We start from the raw sequence: 26,034 nt of genomic DNA on the forward strand, positions 1-26,034 counted from the left end.
TTGTATTTAATATTAATATAATTCATTGAGTTAAGAAAAAAAAAAACGAGGAAAAAAATTAAATGCGTATCGTCGATAAATGTCAAGGAACGTCCGCGCTCGGCGACTAGTTTGGACCGCCGAATGAACCTACTCACACACACACACACACACACACACACACACACACACATACATACTAACTCGCGCGTGTGTCACCGATGCCCATACAATAATGCACCGGCTCCTTCGGTTGGTGGTGGACCATTATACGCCGCAATAGTGTAATATAATATACAATCTGATATTTCGATACAATAACACTATATTATTGTAAAAGATTTGAACAATATTAATCAACATCAATTTATTTTGTATGAATTTGTAATTATTTTTTAATTTCATTAATGAAACGTATTTAAAAGTTATAAAACTATTTATTTCCTATAGCTGATAATACATTGATATTTGAACTTTTTCATGTTAAAACAGTGGTTAATTTTAGTTTGATTTTATTATAACCATTTTTGTATTATCCCTTAATGTAAGCAGTGTTACAGTGTTGTAGTAATGAATGTTGAACGCGTATTGCGTTTAACTGACATTAAACACTGTAATGACGAAATTGTAACATCGCTCTAAAATCGTTACATTTCAATTAAACATATGCATGAATATAATATTATTATAATATATATGTGATTTTTTTTCACAATAACTTTTATTGGTTCCTTAAAAGATATATAATATATATATAAGTAATAATCTTAAATGCGATTATTCAACAATAATAGTCGCATAAAAGTTATACTGCGCAAATGGGATATAATTTTAACATTATTTTGACATAAAATTATACTGTAGTTTTATCGAAACATTATGCCATTGATCAAAGATTATCTATCTATACTCAATGTTTATACGTTTAAAATATCATATCGATTTAAATTGTATTATACTGTATTCACATAATAATTACATATTATGTTGCACGTAGCACGTAATTAGTTGTACAACAAAGCCGTAGTTATACGGGGAGGGTTTAGGGGGTTCAGACCATAGGGTTCAGACCCCCCCCCCATTTAACAAAGTAGAAAATGTAAAAATGTCTAGTATATTCTAAAATTTAAATTGTTTATTTATAATTTTTTTTTTTTTTAAACTGAATAAATATTAAATACTTAATGAGATTATAGTAAATTTATAGTATAGTACCCAAGGTATATTGATAGTGCCTGTAGTGCATTGGGATAATAGATAAGAGTTTAAATAATAATACAAAATAGGGAAAAATTAATTCTAATCATTGAATGCATTATACATTTATACTATGTGGTTACTAGGTTACTATTCTTTTAAGAGGCAGTATGAAAAAACTCTGCACACTCCCTTCCCATAAAAATTCCTATCTACGGCCCTGTTATACACATTTAGGTAAGAGTTTGGAAATTGTAATATTAACATTTTATTTATGCATATGACACATTTTATTTTAAATGATACGTTAAATACAGTAGTGTAAATAGGGCAAATAATGTGGCTGTATATGCTCTATTGCCTATATAGGGTATTTTTGTCGGTATAGGCAGCAAAAAAGGGCACCTCCCTACTATTGAGTGTTATGATTTTTTTGATTTTTTTATAGGTTTGGTATTTTACATCTAGCCTAAATTTTTATATTAACATCACAAGTTAAAAATATAATTGCTTTAAAGATGCCCACGTTACTAAATACTATGTAAACTTCTATGAATAACGTAAATATTATTATTTTTTTAAAAAATAACAAATGTGTAAAATAGAGCAAAATATATGTTGGAAAAATATTGAATAGATTTATCGACGGCGGCGACGTTTATAGCTGCAAAGAGATCTTTAAAATAATAACTACTATATAATATATATTAATAATATTATGAGAACGTCTATCTCACTCGACATTGGAAATTTGTATCCAATAACACACGAGTGCACACGAAATAATATACGCGCAGGTTCATTTATGCGTGGGTTTCGCGTGTATATAATATTATGTTGTGTTTAATTTAAATCGACGACACAGATGATTAATCTAACACACGTCTTTTAACTCCAAACGCACTACCGGTATGTGTAAATATTAGACGTATCCATTCGAATATTCGAATATTATTAATAAAAATACACAAGATTATAAAAATAATCAAGCGTTTAATGTTTGTACACTCTTGCATCAAACCAGTAACAATTATAAAGAGACATTCAAATAGCCGATTATATATTATATATAAGCTAAAAATCAGTAATGTGATATGCAGATTTCAGCTAAAAAATTTATTGGAACTCTGTTGACCGAGGGGACCATGGATTTTATTAATCAATATGAATAGTTTAATCACTTTTAAAATCAAAAAAAAAAAAAATAATAAAAATAATAATAATAATACGTGATGTTCTACCAGAGATTTTTGCCCCCTCCCTCCAGTTTATATTTCCATTGGCTCCTTTGCCACATCTTGGTATTGATCTCAAATCACTTTTTTTTAATTTATGAGAATAATATTATTTAACGATACATAGCAATGCTGCAGCAGAGGAGTAAAGATACAAATCAGATAAAAAAAATATCATACTATATTATGGTTCATACAGAAATGTTTAACTGTGTAGTATAATTTTTTTTGTTCACCCAATAATAATTAAATGCATAATTTTACTATATTCAAATAGGTATTCAAAAAGTGTCAAATACTAAGTATAGGAGTCAGTTTTCGTGAATTTTCGCATTTAGTATCTTTAAGCGAATAACACAGAAATAATGGATTAGTCACTTTGAAACAATCGTTTTTTTCGAATTCGTGGACGATTCTTTAACATAATATAATTTCTCTCAAAGTGTACGATATATTCTCTCTGACTATTTTATGGAAATAATGTTGTCTAAAACTATCATATGTGCGTCGAGGTGGGGGTGGCGGTGATGCGACTGTCGGCTGAAGCGGGTCGACAGCAGTCATCGCGTTGCTGTTGTGGGGAGGGTGGTGGTACGGGGGGGGGATGCGGCGGCTACGGCGACGAGTGCAGTTTCAGAGGGTAGTTTTATATTTATGTGTTAAAGATAAAGGGTATCATAACCGCGCGCGCGAGTATTATTATCGTGACGAGAGGTCGCGACGTGCAGCGAGCGCTTTATATTATTTTAGATCACCGCCGCCACAGAAGCCGATTTAAAAGTGGATGATGCGTATATTCCATTTGCATATGATTTTCGCGAAAGAACGACCCGCGTGGTTGGCAAGCACACACGCGCTGGCGTGCATACACACACACACATATACGTGTTCTAGTGTGCACGTACATACATATTATTATTATTATTATTATATCGGAGAGCAATAAACAACTGCCCCCGGGGTGGGTGCGCGCAGACGATTTTTATATATAACGACGTGCAGTCTCATTCTCGGTCGCGTCTCGCCCGCCCGAATAGTAATAAATAGTAGTTTGTACTTGGCGTATTAATGCGATTGCCTTTTCGTATTTTTATTTTTTTTTCTTCATCTTATGTTCTCGGTTCCCGCCGCCGATGCACATTTTCTCCGAAGCCATGGCAGATAAGATCGAGAGGAACGCACTATACGCGTCTTCGTCACGCGTATAACTCTCGACGGAGAAGTACACGCGAGGAAGGGTGCTACCGCCGAGCGCCGTACTCAGCGCGTGTTTGCTAACGCGAATTAAGGGATAAAACGGCGTAATCTTTTTTCCCGGTATTTTTTTTATTTATTTTTTTCCCTCGGATTTTCGATGCGGATTTCCGTACCGCGTTTACATATAGGAATTTTTAACCACCGATGCTGCTCGGCCATTAAGTCTTCATGGTGCGATTACCTATATGATACCGCTGTAATATTGTAGTATATGTTTATTTATGAACGGAGTTTTTAATAGATTTTTTTTCAAATGTGCCGAAACGAAAACTGACTTGGCGTGCGTCTCAAACTCTCAAATGCCCAACGACAGTATGTACGTCCATCACCATTTTTTATTTGCATCACAGTCTACATGAATAGTATACCATTATAATCTAATAAAATCTATTATTATACATCGAGGTAAATATTTTCACATTGATCACAATCACAACTATACATACCTACTAAAACACTTATTATGTATAATATATATATTTTATATTTCTACACACTGTTGTGCAAACGTGTAAATATCACGTAATATCATAATCACGAACAATATATAGTTTATTATACAGTTTTTAAATTTGAATTCATATAATATAAAATAATAAATAAGCCATAAATATATGTATATGCATATTATATTCTATCACACAGTAAACATACGTGAGTAATACAATTTGCCGGTTATTGTTAACACCAATACCTATTCGGTTTAAAATTTAAATTGAATTCGGTTTCGTTTCACCGTACACAATACGCGAGATGTGTAGGACTAGATAAGACGTGACAAGTGTCTCTTGATAGGTAAATCTAATAAACCGTTTTGGACACTGAAAGACGGTAAATGAAAACAAGATAAACGGCACAAGTTGTTACAGCTAACGCGTAATGTTAATTTAAACTTCACCATATAACATTCGAAATGAATAGACGATTTCTGGCCGAGCGATAGTAATAAATAGTCTACCTATACAGTTGTTATAGGATAACATAAAATAATTTATTGTTATGTAAATATAAACATATATATTATATATATTTATATATTTATATATATATATATATATATATATATAAAAAAAACACTTTTTTAAATTATCACTATTCTACTGGTTTTATTTCTCACTTTGCCATAGAAACGCATTTAAATAGTATTATAATGTTAGTTGTAGATAAGTTATAACTATACATATGAAAAAACTAACGCATTGTTAAAACCATACCCAGCAAACTCAAATTGCGAAAGTTAAATTGAAAATGAGAATGAACCGTATGGGGAAATTTGTATTCGACAAAGACACTGCAGGAAACTATATCCAGTAACTATAATGGATGATTCGATAGAAATTGTGACCCATTTGTGAATTGTGGCCTACATATAATATTATCTACGCGCCACTCTAACTCTGTAAATAAGTGCATTTAATTGCACAATAACCATACATCATGATTTAACGTATCTAGTCGCACGCGTTATACACACAAACCGTTGCAATAATATGTTAACATCGGAAACGCCTATGATATTACGATGTCGGTAGAGAGGGGATAGTGGTCGTCGATCGATATCTATCTATTTCTATATCTCTCTCACCCCCTGTATAATCTGTATAATATCTCTATCTATCTCTTTCTCTCTTTAACACTCTCTATCAAGTCCACCCTATATAGTGTGTATATATGTATACATACGCGCAGTAATAAACGATCCTATTAATTAAACGGCAAGGGCCGCAGCAACGACGGCGGCAGGAGTCGAGTCCCCGCGGGTTACACGCAAAGGGACGTTTGCAAAGGAGTGTCCAAGCGCGTAACGCAGACTTTTGGACATCGCGTAGGAGGTGCTCGCATGTATATTATATATATGTATATATATAACGTACAACGAGGACGACCGTCGATTGCGCATAAATCGTATATCTGTGTACGAGGGCACCGTATATATTGTCATCCATGTATATACATATAATTGTGTGTGTGTAGATTTCCTTGCCCCCTTCAAACAGGGCCGCTTAAAACGACGATTTACGCCACGAGGTTTTATACGCAAATTTCCTGAGACATCCCCCCCCCCAACACGAACCACCATCGATCCGGCATGTAAATAACGCGTGGACAAGGGCCCCGCGCGCTACGTCCGTACGCCGAAAACACGAAAACATAAGTTTTTTCCCCCTTTTGGGTATTTTTATTATCATGTGGAAAAGAAAATCGCACGCACATTATAGTATGCTATGCGTGTGTCGTGCGCTTAGACTATAAGAATGCGTGCCACAGACTTCACTATAATAGTATGACGAATCCGGAAATAAAATTTAGCAATATCTCATAAAATTTATTGTTTCTATCATGCAAGTATTGGTACAGAAAAGAGATGTAATTTTTATTTTTTATTTATATCAGTAATCAATATAGCCTTCTAAAAAGTCATATTTTATAAATAAAATATTGTACAATCAACGTTATATGACATTCGCTATGAAATATGTTTTTACCAGATTATTATAAAGGAAAAATATCGTTTTATACATAGAAAAATACGATCATAAATATGTCATTTGCCAATATAATATTATTAGATAATATTTACTCCGAATATTTTAACATCTGCAGTACAATATCAGTTTTAATTTGTTAAGATAAACTATTCGAATTATGAGTACTCTATGAGTAAACCATGTCAACGAAATAAGCAAATTATCATTTCAAAAGAATAATAAGTGGGTTTATCAATATAAATATTATGTAAATAATAACTACAGTTCAAAAAGCATCATGTCTTAATATTATTGTGGTTACTATTATGGCGGAAGTCGCAGATGAGGTATACCCGATATCAATATAATTATAACAACTACAACAAGAAAACTATGTACATAATATAGTATAGTATAGCATTATTATTATTTTAAAAGCGTAATCTCGGTAAACGGTAGTTAAATTATTGAGTCCTTTAATAGATGGTATTTCGCTCTGCGCCCCTCGGTTTGTTGTTTTATAAAACTGTAAATGACATGTATAGGAGCGGTAGCAGCAGAGACCGTGTGAATTATTCTCGGCGAAACGTCCAAAAACACAATGGAAGGACCCAAAGACCATATACACAATAATATTATAATATATATAGATAATATGCCCCTGTATATACACCGCAGACGTGGGTCGGAAAGTTGTACTAACCGATGCCCAAACACGTTAAACACCATCACTACCGTCCCTGTTCGTGTTTGTTGACCCCTTTTATATTATAAATATATATATATTTTCGCCAATTCGAGTCGTTCTTGTCCGGGACGGTCGCCCGAACACGACCGCCGAACAGTCCAAAAAGTCTGCACCAACGGCGGCAGCGACAGACAAAACGATTTCGACGTTTCACAATAATAGCTCATTGTTTTTTTCTTTTTGTTTTTTCTCCTCCTGAAATTAATTTTAATTTTTTTAATTTATTGGTCGCGTAAACTTATGCCGCGAGAACCATCGTGGCGTTTCCCTCTATAGTGCTTTTTTAAAATGTATTAAATTTATTGTATTTAGGTCGAATGTTTTATATTTTTTTTCAATATTTTTTAAGTGCCTAAACTTTGGTTTGAAAAACGCAGCAATAAATTTCGGACAACGCAGTGGTTTTATTTCACCACCCATACTTTCACCCCCTGCAGCCATGATTCGCACTGATTTCCCGCTACCACGTTCGCCGACTCACTTTTCACTTTTCTACCCGCATGTCCTCTTGCACCCCAGTGGTCCCTTCGATCCTATAAATGGTACACATTATACGGGCAAATCGTGTTGAACGTAATACCGTTGTTATGAGTCTTAATAGCAACCGAACGAACTGACGCGAAAACAAGCATACGAATTACAGCTATAGCAGCCTTTATATAGTGCACAAACGAGAAAACAATTAGAATTTAGTAGATGACAATATAAATCAGAATCATATTTAAACATTAAAAGTCATTAACTTCGATATTATAAAAAAATTCCGTGTGGTGTTTCAGAGCTGTTCACTAACAACTGAATAATCAAAAATAAGAACACACTATACAGATACGTCCATACAGTATAATATATATTATAATTTATGCATTATAGACTATAATCTGTATATAGTAATTTTTATGTAAGTATACAATTACTATGTAATAAACGTTGTCTTTTTGATTTAAAAATGAGTCATGTATTGTGTACCTATATATTAAAAAAATACAATTGACAACAACGACCAACGTATAAATCAAACGTTTTAAAGCATGTATATAGCGTGCATATTATTTGTTGTATCTGCAGATAGTCATTTTTAATGCAACCACCATTAAATATTATATAGATATACATGTATCGTTTAATAGCATATAGTATTCAGAAATACATAATGCACACAGACGTATATATTTATAAATTTATAACATTCATTTATATTCTGCAGTGACATCGTCTGCGGCAGTGAGTGAAATTATTTAAAATAAAAAAATTCAAGCGAACAATTGTTAATATGCAAAATGTATTCATGGGTGCAATACAAATTATATATATGTATGTTTTATATGACCCTACAGGGGACACAACTATGGCTCGTAAAGATGCAGTTGAACGCAACCGATGCGCTGCTGATACTGCACTCACTGCCACTGCAGTAGTTTTCAAAAAATAGTCTGAAAAATCGATATCTGCCGTTGGCTTACTCATATACACCATATATACATCCTTGAAAATATATACACATACACTAAAATACTATGATATACAGATCCTTCTGTGATATTAGCGGTTTCGTGCGTGTGCGTATACATACATACGAGTTTTGTTCGAAAAATCGCCAGTCATTTATCCGCCATTTACTAGTAGATATGTAACGATTCTGCAACGACTGCGGTATAGTGTTTCTTCGGCGCGTCGCTGACAACCAGAATTAATGAGTCCGTCATGCCGGTTCTTTTAAATCCTGCGGAGGCTAACGTTTAAATCCTTTGCAATCGTACACATATAAAAACCAGACATCCCTTTAGATTAATTGCCCTTTTTTTTCGTCTCCTTCCACCCTCCGACCGACTTCTTTTTGCGATGATATTATCGAGACGAATTGATCGGATAGCTACTGCTGCCGCTGCAGTTCTGCGCGGCACAATACGAATGAAAAACATTTTTCTAACACGAAAATCTGTTGATCACAGAAGCGTGTAACAAAACATATGTTTACAACACTATATGATGCACTATGAAGGATGTTTGCAAAAAATTGAAACAGTTTTACGTAATATTTAGAAAAATACTATCATGTACGTAAATTATTCCGGATTCATATAAAAAACTATATAATTATTATGATTGTTTTCGTTTTTGATGCATAATCTCGTGTAAAAATCACAATAATATCTAAATGAATCATATGACACCAAATATAAGATCCAATATACATTATACAGCACAGTATAATATTAGACAATAATACATCATACACGTGCATTCGATTTTATATTTGCCAGTCTGCCACGCAGACTATAATACTATATAAGTATACAGTATTATTATTAGTACTATAAATAAAACGTGTCTAATTATTGTTTGGATAACATATGGTAATACTCAATGTTTACGTCTACATATGTGTACGTATGTGTTTGAAAATAGTATAGTTTTTCATACTGCAGTATTAGGTGCACATGAGAGAATTCAACTTAGGATTATATTGAAAAAAAAAACAATATGAGAAAAATGGCCCACCCGTAAAATAATATATTAAAAATTATCGTTGTAATTTTAACCAGAATTTTTAATTTTTAATTATTATTGTTATGTTTTTAATTCGAGATCCTGCAGTCAACTATCATTATTTTATAAATATATGATATTATGAATAAAATTGGAGGCGTAATTACGAGGGGAGATTAAATTCATCGATTCTAGAAAATTTACATGAAAAGAGTCAAATTGAGATGAAGATATTTTTTTCTTATCGCCTACTAACATAAGACTAATGAAACATTTAAAAAATATTTTGACTCATTTTGAATTATCAACAAATAAAATGTGGCATACATTACCGACCACTGGTCGGTGGGTATAACATATTCATATCCCCTTCCATAAGACATTTTTGATAACGCCACTATATTATAGAACGCCAAGTTTCGTGTAAACTTTGAACATTTTGTTATTGTAAAATGATTGGAATCTATTTCGACACGGTGTCTACAATTCTACAACACCTATTGCTATCATTAGAATATACAACATATAATATACCGACTAGTGTTGAGCTTTGTAGCAGCGATGGTAAAACAATGCTGTGTGTTGAACTGAAGGCCTCTATTATAAGCCACTGCCGTGTCCCGTGCATGCCCGTCTATTTTAAGCGTAAAACGAGCCCTATAAATCTGCAGCGTACGTGGCAAGTCAATACATCCGAGCTGCAGCAGAGGTTCCTATGAAATATGAACTGGTAAAATATTATTTCTTCTACGATACAAAAATAACCAGATGAGTCTTGTCTCTACCGACAAACACAACATTTTTAATACATGTATAATAATAAACGTATATTATATATGTATATCTCATTATTATTATGCATATATAGGTACATACGCCGTCTATTTAGTTTGAAAATAACTTGAAAGTAGGTATATATATATATTATTATTTTATTAAATCGAGACCTATTTAGGTATACTTGTAATTTATACATAGTTATATTTGTCTTATTTAGTTTGAAAACAATAAGAAATGTTTTTAAAATAAAAATATCTCAAATAGGTATGTAATGGTTTTTAGTTTATATTAAAAACGCTATAAACGTTTAAAAAATACGGCATTAACTGAAAATAATTAAATATTAAAATACCTAATATATAAAAATAAAAATTGATACTTCAAAAGGGACCAAGTACCTGTATACTAATTCAACAAGTACCTATAAAATATACGTACAAGCAGTATATTTCAATAAAATACACATAACTATGCATAATCGATATTTATAGCCTTCATAATAATATCAAAAACAATACGTATTCAAGTTTAAACATAATACATTTAAACTCAACATACCATACTACGAATATTATAATGAAATTAATGCTCGGGTGTAGTTCAATTACACAAGCATAATTCTTGTGACAATAATAATCACTGGGATGCGCTACATTTATCATCATTCATCGCTAATTGCGCACTCGTCTCGGTCGAATACTCAAAAACGAGTGCCACGAGTAGCATCTATGCTGTGTATGTGTTCATGTAAAATGCACGTTGTATTACTTATATCAGAAGCCCTCTGCAAACGTCGCGAACCCCAGCATATAATCCGGATAACGGCGATAATAATCGAATTATATACAGAGCTGTGTACAAGCTGCCGCCGAATGGGTTACGCATATCAATTTACAATAATTTTGTCTGCAAACGCGATCTCTCGAGAGAGAACCTACCTACCTCCTACTCCTCCGTTATCGTGTCCGTTATTAATATATTGTTATTGTATCAGCTCGTGTCCTACTATACATGCGCACGAGCGTCTACTATCAGCCAACGTAAAGGTATATGACATTTAACCGTGGAGGGACATGACCTGAACGGTCCCAGTGGAACGAGCAACTGATTCTCTATAATAATTATTTACACTACCTACTTATATATATATATATATATATATATATATATATATATATATATATATATATATATATATATATGTGTGTGTGTGTGTGTGTATGTATGTGTAATATAGGCATCTTCCTTTGATTAAGTCTCGCCAGACCGGAATGCTAATGTCATTTGGGCCCCCATGTACAAATCTTATATATATATGTACGTATATTATAGTAATGGATCCTTTTTATCAATTTGTAGCCACAGTGATTTCGTGATTGGTCGTGTGGTGGAGAAGAGTAGGATGATCAGGAGACTCGAGATGAACAATATAAGATTTTAATGTAGTCACAATAACGGTCGAGTACGTATAGTTAGTAGTTATTTATACATAATGATGGTATATACATAAACTATACATCCTATTTATGCGGCACGAGGTTAAACGCGGTTCACAATAATTGTGGAATAAATTTGTTGATATATTATTACCTTTACCTATACCATTTTAACTGCCCTCATATGTAAATACAATGTTATAAAATTATTTGACCGTGTATATTTAAGTTATAAGAAAAACTTGCAGGGAATCTTAAATTATATTTTCAAGCTTTTTTTATCGATAAAAAACATTTGATTAACATGAATCAGAAAAACATTGAAAATAAAAAAGTCTATAAACACTTGATAGCAAAATAAAAACCAAATTTATTTTATTTATTTAGATACCCTATAAACAGTATAAACTGTTTATAAAAATTATCTTTTTATGACCATCTTGTAGTTACCGGCGCGACGATGACACACATAATAATATTATATTATTTTAAATATAATATATATATTATATCGACAACAAGTCGTCTAATTTACAAGCTTTTTTCGATTTGTACCACACTAATTACTCCTAAACATCTTAACAGTTTATCACAAAAAGAAAAAAAACATAAGAAGAGTGTTATAGAAGTAGGGAGGAGCAAAAAAATTAATATTATATTAAACACATAAAGTATATAACAATTATACTTTTGTTTAATTTGAAAAAAGTAATTTCCTTTCAATTCTAAACTTTATTATAATTGAATGTCAGCTATATTATATAGTTGTTTAACGTGTAATAGAAATTATTTTCTATTTAATATGTAAGAAAAACAATAAACTGTAAATGATAATATAAAGTTTAAAGTTGCCTTATTATATATATGTATAATAATATAATTACACATTTGTGTTGTTTTCAATTTTGTTGGTATCTGGGGCTTTAAAATGGCATCATACAACTAAAAAAAAAATTGCCTTGGGCTTTCCTAAAGGACGTTTACTTAATACGTCTGCATCCCTGCAGGTAATTTCCAGAAGTCCACTCCATTAGGAAACAGTCATCGTTCATATATAATATATATAAAACTGTTGATACTTATAAACCCCTCCATGTATTGTATTATAGCCCTTCAAACAATATATTATATACAGCGATATAATACGTTTGAGCCGCGTATAGAACCATATTTTTACCAATAACAAACAACATACAATAAGTAAAATTAAAATTGTTATTTTTGATTTAAAGTTCACAAAAATATAAATAATGTTTAATATAGGTATATTGGTATATAATATATATATACACTAAAAACACAATAAATTCAAATGTAATCACTTTAAAATCATCGCAATTATGTAAAGATTTGATAATATATTGTTTTTCATATATAAGATGTATCAGGAAAACGCGGGGGATGTTCAATTATAATCAAATGTAATTTCATTGTATATTATATTGTATAAATGGGAGATTGTAAATTCCGCCCGAAATGAACAGGTAAAAACAAGGTCTATGGTAAATTCCGCCCGGGAAAATATCCAAGCAAAAAAAGGTACATGTAAATTCCGCCCGGAAAAATATACAGGTACAAAAATAGTTTCGCCCGGAAAAATAAATATTTTTAATCTAAGCGTTCCGCGTGAATGTACGACGCGACCGTACTTTTCGCGACGCGGTGCGTGTTATAACTTATAGTATTGGGAAGTCACAACATTTTCGAACACGGAACAATCGTATCTCAAACGATAATCGTCAATCATGTCATATCTTATCAGCTTTGACTGCAATATTGTGGATCTAAAATTTCAGATAGAAATATTATAAATTGTGTTCAGTACACGTCCTAGAGTCTTATACGCTTATACCTAGTATCTACGCTATAATGGCTCAATTTATTGAATCAGAACGTGGAAATATACTTTTAGTATTGAACAATTTTAAATTTTCTAAAGTAAATAGACCTTTAGCTTCTGGATAACAAAATGGCGATGTATAGTCAAAACTTGCAAAGCTTTTGTGAAAACCTTTGGTGAAACTATTAATATCGCTGAACAAAATGTTGATCATGATAAACATAGTGCAAATAGGCAAGTAAAATATTATACATAACTTAATTAAATAATATATTTTAAAATATTAATTTTTTAAATCCTGAAATTATAATTTTGTTTTTAGTGATCAAAATATACAACGGCAAATTGTGTCAGTATCGGCAAAACGTAAAGCTGTTGAAGATAGTAATGAGAAACCTAGTAAAATAGTGTGTACTTTTATTAAAAGCATTTATCGATCTGAAGCGTTGCAAGTAAGTGACTTGCATAATATCAAGCGAAATCTTTACAATGCAAAGCGAAAAAAATTCCCTCCTTTGCCAAAATCTGGGGAAGAAGTTCAAAATATGTTGGATGATATACAGGTGGTAACCAATCGAGATGAAAATTTTATTCTTAATAATGACAAAGTAAATGGTATTATAATTTTTGGGTGCAAAACAAATCTAAAAATGTTATCAACAGCAGAATGGGTTTACATGGATGGTACATTTGAATATAGTTCTAAATTTTTTTTGCAACTATTTACTATACATGGCTATTTTAATGGTCATTATATACCTTTAGTTTTTTGTTTATTAGGAGCAAAAACTCAAAATATTTATTTGCAATGTTTTAAATTAATAGTTGATCTTTGTATTCATGATAATTACTTATTTGAGCCAAAGTATGTTGTTATTGACTTCGAAAAAGCTATACACAACGCATGTAAATCCATCTGGCCGAATATTCAAATTTATGGTTGTCGTTTTCATTTATTACAATCGTGGTATAGGTATGTTCAAACAATAGGATTAAGTGTAGAGTATAAAACTGAAGCCTCGACTATTAGAAATTGGATAGTTAAATGTTTTGGATTAGTTTTTTTAGAGCCCGAGATGGTTTTTGATTACTTTGAAGTTTTTCCAATGAGTTCTAAGCCAAATGATTATAGATTAAAACAATTTTCTGATTATTTATTAAATAATTATGTAAGTAATGACGCTGCTTTTCCTCCAAATATATGGGCTGCTGGTACAGCAGATCTGAACATAACGACTAATGCTTGTGAGTCGTTTCATTCCAATTTTAATAAAAATTTTAATTCTAGTCATCCTTATGTTTTTGTATTTTTAGACAAACTTAAACAAATTCAAGTAGAAAATTACATAAATATAAATAGTATAAATGAACCACATAAATATAAAAATTCCAAATCAAAAAAAATATATATATATATATACATGCAAAATATAATTAGAAAATATAAAAATAATGAAATATCTATAGATGATTATGTAGGCAACGTGGCTCATTATTTTGGGGATTTTAACAAAAATAAAAAATAAATAGTGTGGAAGTGATATTTTGACTTGTATTTATTATTATAGTCATTACTATTTTAACAATTTTATATGTTATACAATATACACGACTCATAATAATATGTGCTAATTATTGATTATGATTTTATTTTGACGCTTTTTTATTATTATAAATATTAATATTTTTATTTTGTTATATGCACATGACATGTTGTAATTATTGATTATGATTATATTTTAATTCGTTTTTATTATTATAAATATTACTAATTTTAATATTATATTTTTATTTTCGGGCGGAATTTACATGTACCTTATTTTACCTGTAGTTCATTTTGGGCGGAATTTACATGCGCCCTGTATAAATCGTCATATCATCCTGATAAACCCTGACCCTATAATCAGTACATAATACAGTTAATTACGTGTAACCCTGAAACGCGTATATAATAATAAACAAAACCAAAAATATAATTTACAGGAATCAGTTCAAATCATAAACAAATAAAATATTGTATAAAATAATAAACTACAAAGTGATGATCTGCGTAGACTGTGCATAAATTAATATATTGGAAAAAAAAGCCACGTGGTCTAGTCTCGCTGCAGACATTTACCTGTGATGGTTGCGATTCACGAGAAAAAGCTGACTTAATAGCCAAAACGATCGTGAGAAAATAAAATACAATAAAACGCCGGTCCAACTGGATTATATCCAAACGCCCTTCAAACCGCTGAATCTTCTAAGGTCCAGTATATGTCTTACAACCGTGCCAAACATCTCGTGGTGCTAATACAATCGTGAATATATCACCCTCTGTTATTATTTTGCAAATAATTTTCCAACGCAGTCTTCTTATATTATGTAACGCTATCGCCCTGATGTCGATTTTATTTATTACAATATCATCAGCACTGATGCATGTACGCTATATACACTGTTTTCGTCTCTAGAGCGCGTTTCACACATCAAAACGGCCTATATTCTACACGTTATTTATACACAATTATGCTGCACAGATATATACAAGCGGCCGGTGCTATTTTCGAACAGAAGCTCGAGGGTACCTAAATTGCCTAATCACGACGCCCTCATCAAGGTTTTGACGTTCTAAAATAAAACATTTTCTAACAAAATAAAAAAATAAATTATATTTTTGTCCTTTTGAAATTTTGCCAGATCGTAAATTTTATTATAACTCTACAATTCGAGTGGAACTTCTCCGCCTTTTTTTTATTTAACAATTCCGCTTAGTCTGGTACTTATTTTATTTTATTTTTCCAACTCGGTAACCGAATAGCCGAACCGGACACGATGAAAATTGCTTTGCGGACATTTGTATTTGAATTACTACTTATAAAGGAGAAATGTGTAGATTTAATTTTTGATAAATATAGGAGAAAAAATTATAATATGATTATAAATTCGCCCACGAAATGACAGAATCACAGAATATTGTGCGTCTGGTCGCGTATATCAATAATGACCACAAAATGCAATTCTATTGTCCAGGCGTGTTCCATTACTATACATTTATAAACATCAAATACACACAATGATAAAATAAATGAATTTTTTCCCTATGGCTCATGTACACAATTATTGTAGGTGGCAATTTAATTTACTGAGATGTTTATTTTCATCATCAACCTACTCGATTTTTTTCTTTCAATATACCTTTTTAATTTATGAATAACACTTGTAAGTCTTCAATAACTCTATATAACAATTACAATCTCCAAAATATAAAGAGAAACTAGTGTTTGTTAAACCAGCGACCTTATTTTTCAAATTATTACATTACTTGTTGTGTTTAAATATCAATAGTTAATTTAAATTTAAGTATATTTACATATTATGTACCTAATATAATAAGTAAATAGTAAATAGTACCCATAACTATAGTTTTACTAAAATAATCTCGTCATTAAAACTTCAAAAGTAAAAGTAATATATTTAATATATATATATATACCTATATAAAACTAATAAAATCTAACACAATATATACTTAACCAAACATGTATTACCTATTTTATTCATAGAAAAATGCAGTCAGATACTTACAACCAAAACAAACTATGTAGGAATAAAAGATATAGTAGAAATCATTTACTGTGCATAGTAATTTAGGTAATATACCTAGATAAATAAAGCCATAATATATAAAAATTATATTACATTAGGTTTAAATAGAATGACTAATGTCTAAATATATACCAAATACGTTAAAACATAAGTAATATTACTTCGTTATTCATATCAGCATGATTAAGTAATTGAAAAAGTGTTAACAATTTATATTTGTTTGTATTCTGATCATTAAACTGGGTTTTTTTACTAAAAAACATTCCTCTTACATACAGCTTAATTAATATACATATTATAACAAATGAAATGTATTCAGATATTTTTATTCGTGAAAAATAAAGATAAATCTGATCATCTTAAGATGCATGATTTCCTTATATTCGTGTATAGCAATTATTATTATACCAACAGAATCACAATTAGTAGGTATGGGTTTATCGAACAAAAATGTTAGAGTAGGCAAATCATATCTACAAAAACTCTGAAAATTAAATTAGTGCAAGGTAATTTATTAATATAGTACCTACTTAATATAATATAATATCAAGTATTATATCGGTAAAATGATTTTAAAGAAAATATTCTCATAACATACAGTTTGATAATAAATCTTTAATGCGTTTACAAAATATAACATTAATCTGTATAAGTGACAGTTTGAAGTAACGCGCAATATGCGTAATGTGTATATGCGCATATATAGAGGCTGTATAGTGTATAACATAACATAATTATATTTCCATGCTATAATAAAAATGTCTGTGACTAAAACGAAAAGCATATTAAAAATATATATATACCTACTCGTATGATTTTAACTTTAAATATAATGCATTTATAAATGATTGTATTGTAAAACAATTCTAATAGACTTTTAAAACAGCGGTCATAGTGTCATACAATTACATTAGGCGCGTAATGCATTATTTGTATTATATAAACAATAAAAATACAACATAAATACGTTTTCTATACCTAGTAAGCTTTTAACAATCATTTATTGAAATTTATTTTGAAATTAAAAAAAAAAAAACTTGTAACTACCTACAGTAATAATAAATAAGCACTTAACATTTTTCCTTGAAAAGCAATACACAATGCACATGATTTATATTTAAAATAATGATGCGAAATGTGGTCTATAATGTGGACTGATTTCGTATATGAGTTTAATGATATGTCATAATGCTATAAGAGATACCGCCCGTCCTAGTTTTCGACCACTATACATTTCAAACGCACGTAACCGTGCAGTAGGTATTATTCGACCCCTTTTTTCGTTTTTGAAACCGTTCCAATCAACTGCGTACAAATAGTACTTTGCAAACCACTATTCCGGGTCAAGGTCATATCGTGGAGGGTTTTATATACTCACAAGTACATTGAAAACGTGGTGTGAGACTCGACTGACGGGGGAAACACGTGACTGAACCAGATATTTTTTAACTTCCTACATGTTGTATATTACAGCTGTGCACGAGAAATATTGGGTATCCATTAAATCAAACAAAACTGCATTGTCCAAGAATGAAAAGAAATTCGAAGTTAAATTTATTTTCCAACTTAAACCTGATTTTTCGACCTTAACCTTAACCGACACAATTTTTATGCCAAAATCATCGTCTACTGTCTATAGTTCATTAACAGCTTTTGCCAAAAACCAAAATTTCTGTTAGCATAACATCTTGTGAAGTATAAGTAAAGTCTACATTGTAGACGATAATTACATAATTGTGACATTTTTTTACAACTTAACAACTTAACTCAACTTATCTCAAAAAAAGTAATATACATTTATATAAAAATATAAAATATTATATTACACTATTTTAAAATAATTTTTAGTAATTTATAAAAATGTTATCGACTTTGGAAAAAAAAACAGATGATAATATATCGACTAAACTCACATTTTTAATTACATTGATTCCAATAATTATAAAATATATTATAATTATGTATTATATTTTTGATATGTATTACATATTTGTAAAAAGGACGTTACACGGACGCTTGTTATCTTTTTCTTACATGTGCGTAACGTAACAAATTTTAAGCTTAGCAGATTACATTTAACTCCGTTAGTTAAAAATGAGAGTAAATTTACTTCTAATAAAATTTAAATCTAAGATTATAATCTAGGAAATCTCGTAAACTTATTATATTGTAATTTTCAAGTGAGTTATGAGTATTGTAAAAATTTTAATTGTTTGTACTTACAACTTAAAATTCACTATATTTTTTAAACTACAAATCTAAATTGTGATCTTCCGAGCGTATACAATTTGGTATGTTACTCACTAGTTAGACGGAGTCAACAAATGTCCGTGTAATGTCTTCTTATATATTATTTTAAGTTACCTTTTATATATGATATTTTTTCAGTGATAATATGTCAATAAAAAAAAAATAATTCTATTTTACAAATATGGTCGAACACGGTTTTAGTAAAGAACACAATGAACGAATGAACATAGATCATATAACTTATGTGGTTATTAATATATTCTCATGACTCATTGAATTTCTTGAAGTCTGTAATAACGTACCTAATTATAATTCACACGATTATCGTGAATGAAAAAAGGAAACAATAAAATGATATTAACAGTAACACAACAATCATGAAAACGTCAAAGAATTTGATCACATACGGGAATTTATAATTTATAAATATTTATATAATATTGTATTTAATTCTTTGATATACAGGTATCACGGTATATATATATATATATATATATAAATTATATTAATGAATAATTGTATCATCTATTCACACATATTTGTATTATATTTATAGTTTTTATTCATATAACCTATATTTATCATTATTGTTAAATATAGGTACCTATTGTTTTTTAAATTAATTAACTTTATATTTTTAGGTTCTGAACGAAATGATGAATGCATTGATTTTACAATGATGTGTGTTTTTTTTATGTGTCTGTGTACAGCATAATTAGTCGAAATAATGCTTCAATTTCAAATTTTGGTGGTGGTTTCCGATGTAAAAGTGAATATCCTTGGTGCATTATAGAGGTCAAAAATAAAAATTTTCCAACAGTTTTCAAAAAAATCGAGAAAAACAAAAATAAATTACAGAAAAACGGGAATTTTTACGCAAATAAATAATAATAATAATAATACTTTCTATTTCTTTGGCCCAATCAAAATACTTGAAAATTGAATACAAAGTTCCACATAAGTTATTCTTATAGTGATTATTATAATATATTATATATTCTTATAGTAATTATAAGAATGCATAGGCACAATTTTTTTTTATTAGCATTTGAAGTTAAAATATTGACAACAATTCGTCAAAACCAAGAATATTTGCAAATTATTTTGTAGTTCAAAATTCATAAAATTGTTTGTATTTATATCTAAGGTTCAACATTAAGTTTTCCATAAGTTTTGCTTCAAATAGCTATAGAGAAATTTTGAAGCGTCATTATGGGAAAAATGTTTTGAGCCTTTGAGTTTTAAATGTTTGTGAAATTGCGTACCCAACGATAACGATTTATCCTCAAACCAGGTATATATATATATCTATGATAATATAAGGTATTATGAATTACCTATAACTACATGCAATGTTTTTGGAAAAACTGATTAACCATGCCTTATGCAAAATGCGTCCTAATTGAAAAATAAAATATTTGTTTCAAAATATAATGTATGACAATATTTAAATATAATATATCCTAGACTATTACAAATCATCTCCGTTCAGAATCGTTTTTCGTATACAATGATACCTATCATTGCATTCAAATTTAACCTACCCTAGTCAGAGATTCAACCCTACCCCCTAATGTACAGCAGAGCGACATCCCACTTACCCGCTTTTTTATTATGTTGTAATTACATTTGTAAATTTTAAGAAATGAAATACAATTAAAAAATACAAGCGATAGCCAAATAATTATTATTTTCATACTATTATATTAATTAAACTAATATATTACTTATTTGAATTAAATTGTATAAGCTTAATAAAAAAAAAAAAAAAAACTATTTTAAAGTAATTTATTGATTTTATTTTGGAGAAATTAACATATATAACAAAAATAGTTATTTTTATTTGATTGATCAATTAAACTTAATTTTAGATGAAGATTCTAAAGTATCATAACATAATGGTTTATAGGTATCTCAGTACTTACCTATATTATAATATAATATAGCCATGTACGAAGTTATAAAACAATATAATTAAGAATAACAAAATATATAATATAGGTAACATAATAATGTACATACTGTAAATAAGATATGATAGCCCAGTGTTTGTGTTATGGTAGATCTATTTATATAAGTAATTTACTTGAACAAACTTTTTACATATCTACTTTCCTAATATAAAAATTTTAAAAATGTAATTAATATTTTGTATAAAGCATTTGCAATACAAATTGAAACAAAAAAAATTCTGATGTAGATAGTAGATATAGAAGGCTATAGATTTGTTTTTGTACCTCATACTTAATAAAAAAAAAAGATTACATTTTTATGAATAATACCATTAATAACGAATGAACATAATGAACGAATGGTATGTTAAATAATTAAAATTTAGAATATTATACATGTTTTACTTGAATCAAAATATCTACAGCCAAGGGGGTACCATAAATTCTTTGAATTTCAAATATTTGAAACTACAATTTCGGAAAAGACGTTTTTAGAAACTATTTATTTTTGAATCTTAATAATTTGGAATCAATCGATTTAGAATGTATAAACCTTGAATATACATTATAATTGTATAGTCCCAATTTGTCGTTTCCAAGTAAAGAAAATATAAAGTTTATAGATTCCAAATTATATCAGTGCCATGCTTATCAGTTCCAGAATGGTTGATTCTAATTTATTATCCAGCCATGTTTATCGTTTCCAATTAATGATGCTTCCAAAAAATAAAGATTCAAAAAATTGTTTATTCAAAACGATATTATTCAAAATTTTTACAGGTATCCCAGCCAAGGATGTAGCATTAATTTTAACACATCGGTTCCCAGGTCTATATTACGAAATACGTAGGAATCTAAATATATAGTTTTCTATATTTTTAATTTTTAAATTCCAATATTTTAGTCTATAGTTGTACAGAACTAGTCGTTGAACTATAATCGTTGTATATTATTATATTATATGATAGGTACCTATTATACTATATTATTATATATTTTATATGTACATTTTATGACAATTTAGAAATTATCACTAAGATTTATATAGGTACAAGGTATGTACACTTGTATATTATAGTGTTGAACAATTTATTTTTGGAACGATCAACATGCATATTATACTATATAATAATAGGTACATCTATTAGTATAATATCGTAAAATGATCTCTTCTGATGACATAATAATATAAAGTAAGTATATAATATGTGAAACTGATTACTATAAATTGTATAATATACATAAATATATTCAATTAGTACATAATGTATTAATGTATATTTCATTTCGTTAAGTAGGGTACTCGTATATTTACATTATGCCTGAATTATTGTTATACTCTTCTCATTTGAGAATACCTACTTTGAAACATACATTGTATATTGATATAATATAATATATATTTTATAACCATACAGAGGTAGGTATACCTAAACAATATAATTTAGATTACGACATCCAGTAGAACTTATACTTAGGTATACAAGATACATGATTATTGACTAAATCAAACACATTTATAACAATTAAATGGGAGGATATATCTACTGGCGAGGCAACACATAAATTATTATTTAGAAGGGTACATTAATATTAAGGCGTGCTTCAGAATTTCGATCAGAAGTAAAAATAAAATTTTAGTACCTAGGTAAGTATCTATTATTATGTGTAAAAATAAACGTTAAAATTGTTTTTTGTATTATATCATTATTATTGATTACCTTGTGTGGTGAGTAACACTGCGATGGCCAGCTGGACGATTGGTGGTGATATCCGAGTGCAGTCGGATAAGTACCGCACTGGTACATATTTTTGATTTTGATGGGTATGAGGTATAAACAATCATACGGATCTTAAAATATCGACTGAATCGTTTCGCGTAAAAAACTGACGTAACGAAAATTAGGTTAGTAATTTTTTCGACGTACTACAACACAATATAAAATAGTAGGTAGCTACCTAATATCCAAACGGTAGTATGCGGTGTAGAAGTAACGCGATGACGTTAAATGTAATGAGTAATGAGAATAAAATAATGCAATATTTTCTGTATTTCAATCAATCAGTGGCGAGTTTCGCGCGGCCGTACGAAAATAACTCACCCGCAACACTTCGACACCAAACACGCGTGCGCGCGCCCGCGCCTCGACGAGTATACAAATCGTATATTATCCGATTATTGTATATAGCAGCAGCAGCTACCGGCACGAATATTTTAGAACGTATAACATAAAGTTAGGCATACCTACCTACCACATACCCGACGGACTACTGCGGTATAATAATAAAACATGTAATGTTAATAACCGCACTCGTACACACACGCATACAACCCGGACGGCCAAGACTATGATATTATCATTATATACATATTATGTGAAAGAGAAAATAATATAGTTACGGTGATAATAATAAAGAAAACAATAATCTGACGATGATAATGAGAGAAAAAATAATAAGAAGAAAAGAGACGCGGAAAAAGGCGAATCGCTGCGGAACGGAGACAGCGGGCCATGTGGTGCCGTGTGTGCAAGTGCAACAGAGCGAGGAGAACGCGAAAAATAAAGAGAAAAAAAATCAATCACGTTCCAAGCCACGCCCCCGTGTCCGTCCGTCGGCCAATCATGTTGGGCGTGCGATAAACGTCCGGAGGCGGTTACGCGGTGGCGGCTGTGGTTACGACCGAAGTAGCGGCAGCGGCGGCGTTGTCGTCGTTGTCGATGACAATGACGCGTGGTGACGCGGTGACGGGGTGACGGCGATGACTGACGATCTCACGCGAGCCCGTTCGGTGTATCCGTCTTATTGGCGGTACGTCGGACAGGTACTATATAAAACTAGTGGCAAACGGCTACTGCGTCAGTTCTTCCGGGATTTCGTCAGTTTGGGGGTTTTTTTAACAATGTTTCCAGTGAATATGCCAATATGGATTATTTATGTACAATCTAGTATCTAAATTTGTTGTTTATTATACATGAAAAAGTTTTTTTACACTTATCAGTGTAAAAAAGTCAGTTATCAATCGCTAATTATGATTATCGATCAATTTAGGCAATATTTATAATGTAGGTATTACGTCATGATAACATATGAGATGATTTATAATGGTAATATAATATTTACAATTTTGAATATGTTAAGATATCATAAGTAGGTACCTATTATTATTTCTAAAACTATCGCTATAATAAATATATTTAGGACCTATCTAGTTATACTATCGTCGTATACACTAGTATCTATAATTATACATTTTCGAAACATTATAATATAGGTTACCTACAAACAATGCATTTTTCTTAGAATATATTTTAAATGTGTAAAATGCAAGGCATATTATATATATATATATATTTATATTATGCTTACATAATAGGTTCATATTGTATATTAAATAATATGAATATAATGACTATCACCAATATTAGTTAATAATTATTATATCTAATGTTGAAAATAATAAATAGAAACAAAAAATCCAGACTACCTATAATATTATTATAAATCTATATGGCGGTTGATTTAAAAAAAATTTACTTTATTAAAGCTTATAAATGTATATATAAGTAGGTATAATATATATGTATAAATGCATTATTATTTACAGAAACTAATTTAAAAAAAGATTAGAAGGTACTTTGAGCTTAAAGTTGAATAATTTGTATTTAGTAATACTATCCTAAAAGTCAAACCTATCTAACCTAAAATAACCTATGGTTATTACTTATTTAGGTAAAACTGTAAAAGCGTGTGTTTGAAATTGTATATTAAAAAAGTAAAAATATAATATTGCATCATTGATATAATTTTTAAATATTTCAATCCTTTTATTATTAATACGAATTTGTTCATATTTAATGACTGGAGTTTGTTTTTCAAATTAATTTTCCTGATGAGCAAAACTAGGAATCATATTTCGAATTTACTTGTGACGTATAGAAACTATTGAAGAGAACAAAGATCAGTTAACGCCTTACGTATTATGAGATTCTAATATTAAATATAATATTTAAATCAGTAATTCATAAAAGTATTATAATTATTTATATGACTTATTATGTGTTAATGTTTTGTATTCTAGTTAAACAATTTATGAAAGAATTTTAGACATAAGAGTTACCCATACATCTATAGATTAGATATTATGCATTGACATATTATATTGGGATATTGGGGCCTTAAAACTTAAAAGTCAATACATTGAGAGATTTATTTAATATTCCAAATGGGAAAAACAATAGTGTTATACGTATTATGATATTCTAAAACAATAATCGATAATAATGTTATTAAAATAACTTACATAGAACATGTAAGATGTACACAACAAAACATTAATGTAATACATAAATTTAAAATCATACATTATATAAATTTAAAATGTTTACTATAACTCACAAGTGTGTTTAATCTTTCTAACAGATTTATAAGACTTATTTGTATAATTTAATAAATTATAAACAAAACCACCTACCATAATAATAATAATAATACTATACGGAGTTCTGAAACATAGCCAATAGATATCAGTATCAGAAATCCCTCTCAGATAACTTTTATACTCACCAATCCTCGGATGTTATAATTTATCAATAAACCGATTTACTGATAGTTAAACTTATATACAGTTATATATTATAGTTTCGAGATATCGCTAAATTTTCTTAACTTGAAATAAAATGATTTAGTTAATTTATTATAAAAACTAAACTATTATCTTAACATTGTTAATTTATAAATTAAATATATTAATTAGTAGATAAATTCAAAATATGTAATTTAGTGAAGTGTACCTATTCAGTTTTGGAATT

At 29.6% G+C, this 26,034-nt stretch overlaps 1 protein-coding gene and 1 pseudogene across 11 annotated transcripts in view; one reads left to right on the forward strand and one right to left on the reverse strand.

Annotated features, from left to right (window-relative positions):
- Positions 1 to 26,034, reverse strand: part of NfI (Nuclear factor I) — a 165,867-nt gene that overhangs the window by 133,872 nt on the left and 5,961 nt on the right. For 2 of the 11 annotated variants that reach the window (XM_089217829.1, XM_089217804.1), the window contains exon 1: positions 22,945 to 23,625. The exons of 3 other annotated variants lie outside the window; for them this stretch is intronic. In XM_089217829.1, coding sequence (XP_089073955.1) covers positions 22,945 to 23,031 — 87 coding nt within the window. In that variant the 5' untranslated portion in view covers positions 23,032 to 23,625. Of the gene's footprint in view, positions 1 to 22,944; positions 23,639 to 26,034 lie in introns of those variants that run through there. 6 more of the 11 variants (XM_089217809.1, XM_089217851.1, XM_089217821.1 and 3 more) reach the window with 6 other exon arrangements.
- LOC149061040 (uncharacterized) lies at positions 13,460 to 18,700 on the forward strand (annotated as a pseudogene).

This window comes from Diuraphis noxia, unplaced genomic scaffold, assembly GCF_037042655.1.
Source record: "Diuraphis noxia isolate RWA-SAM2 unplaced genomic scaffold, SU_Dnox_SAM2 contig0001, whole genome shotgun sequence".
NCBI lineage: Eukaryota > Metazoa > Arthropoda > Insecta > Hemiptera > Aphididae > Diuraphis > Diuraphis noxia.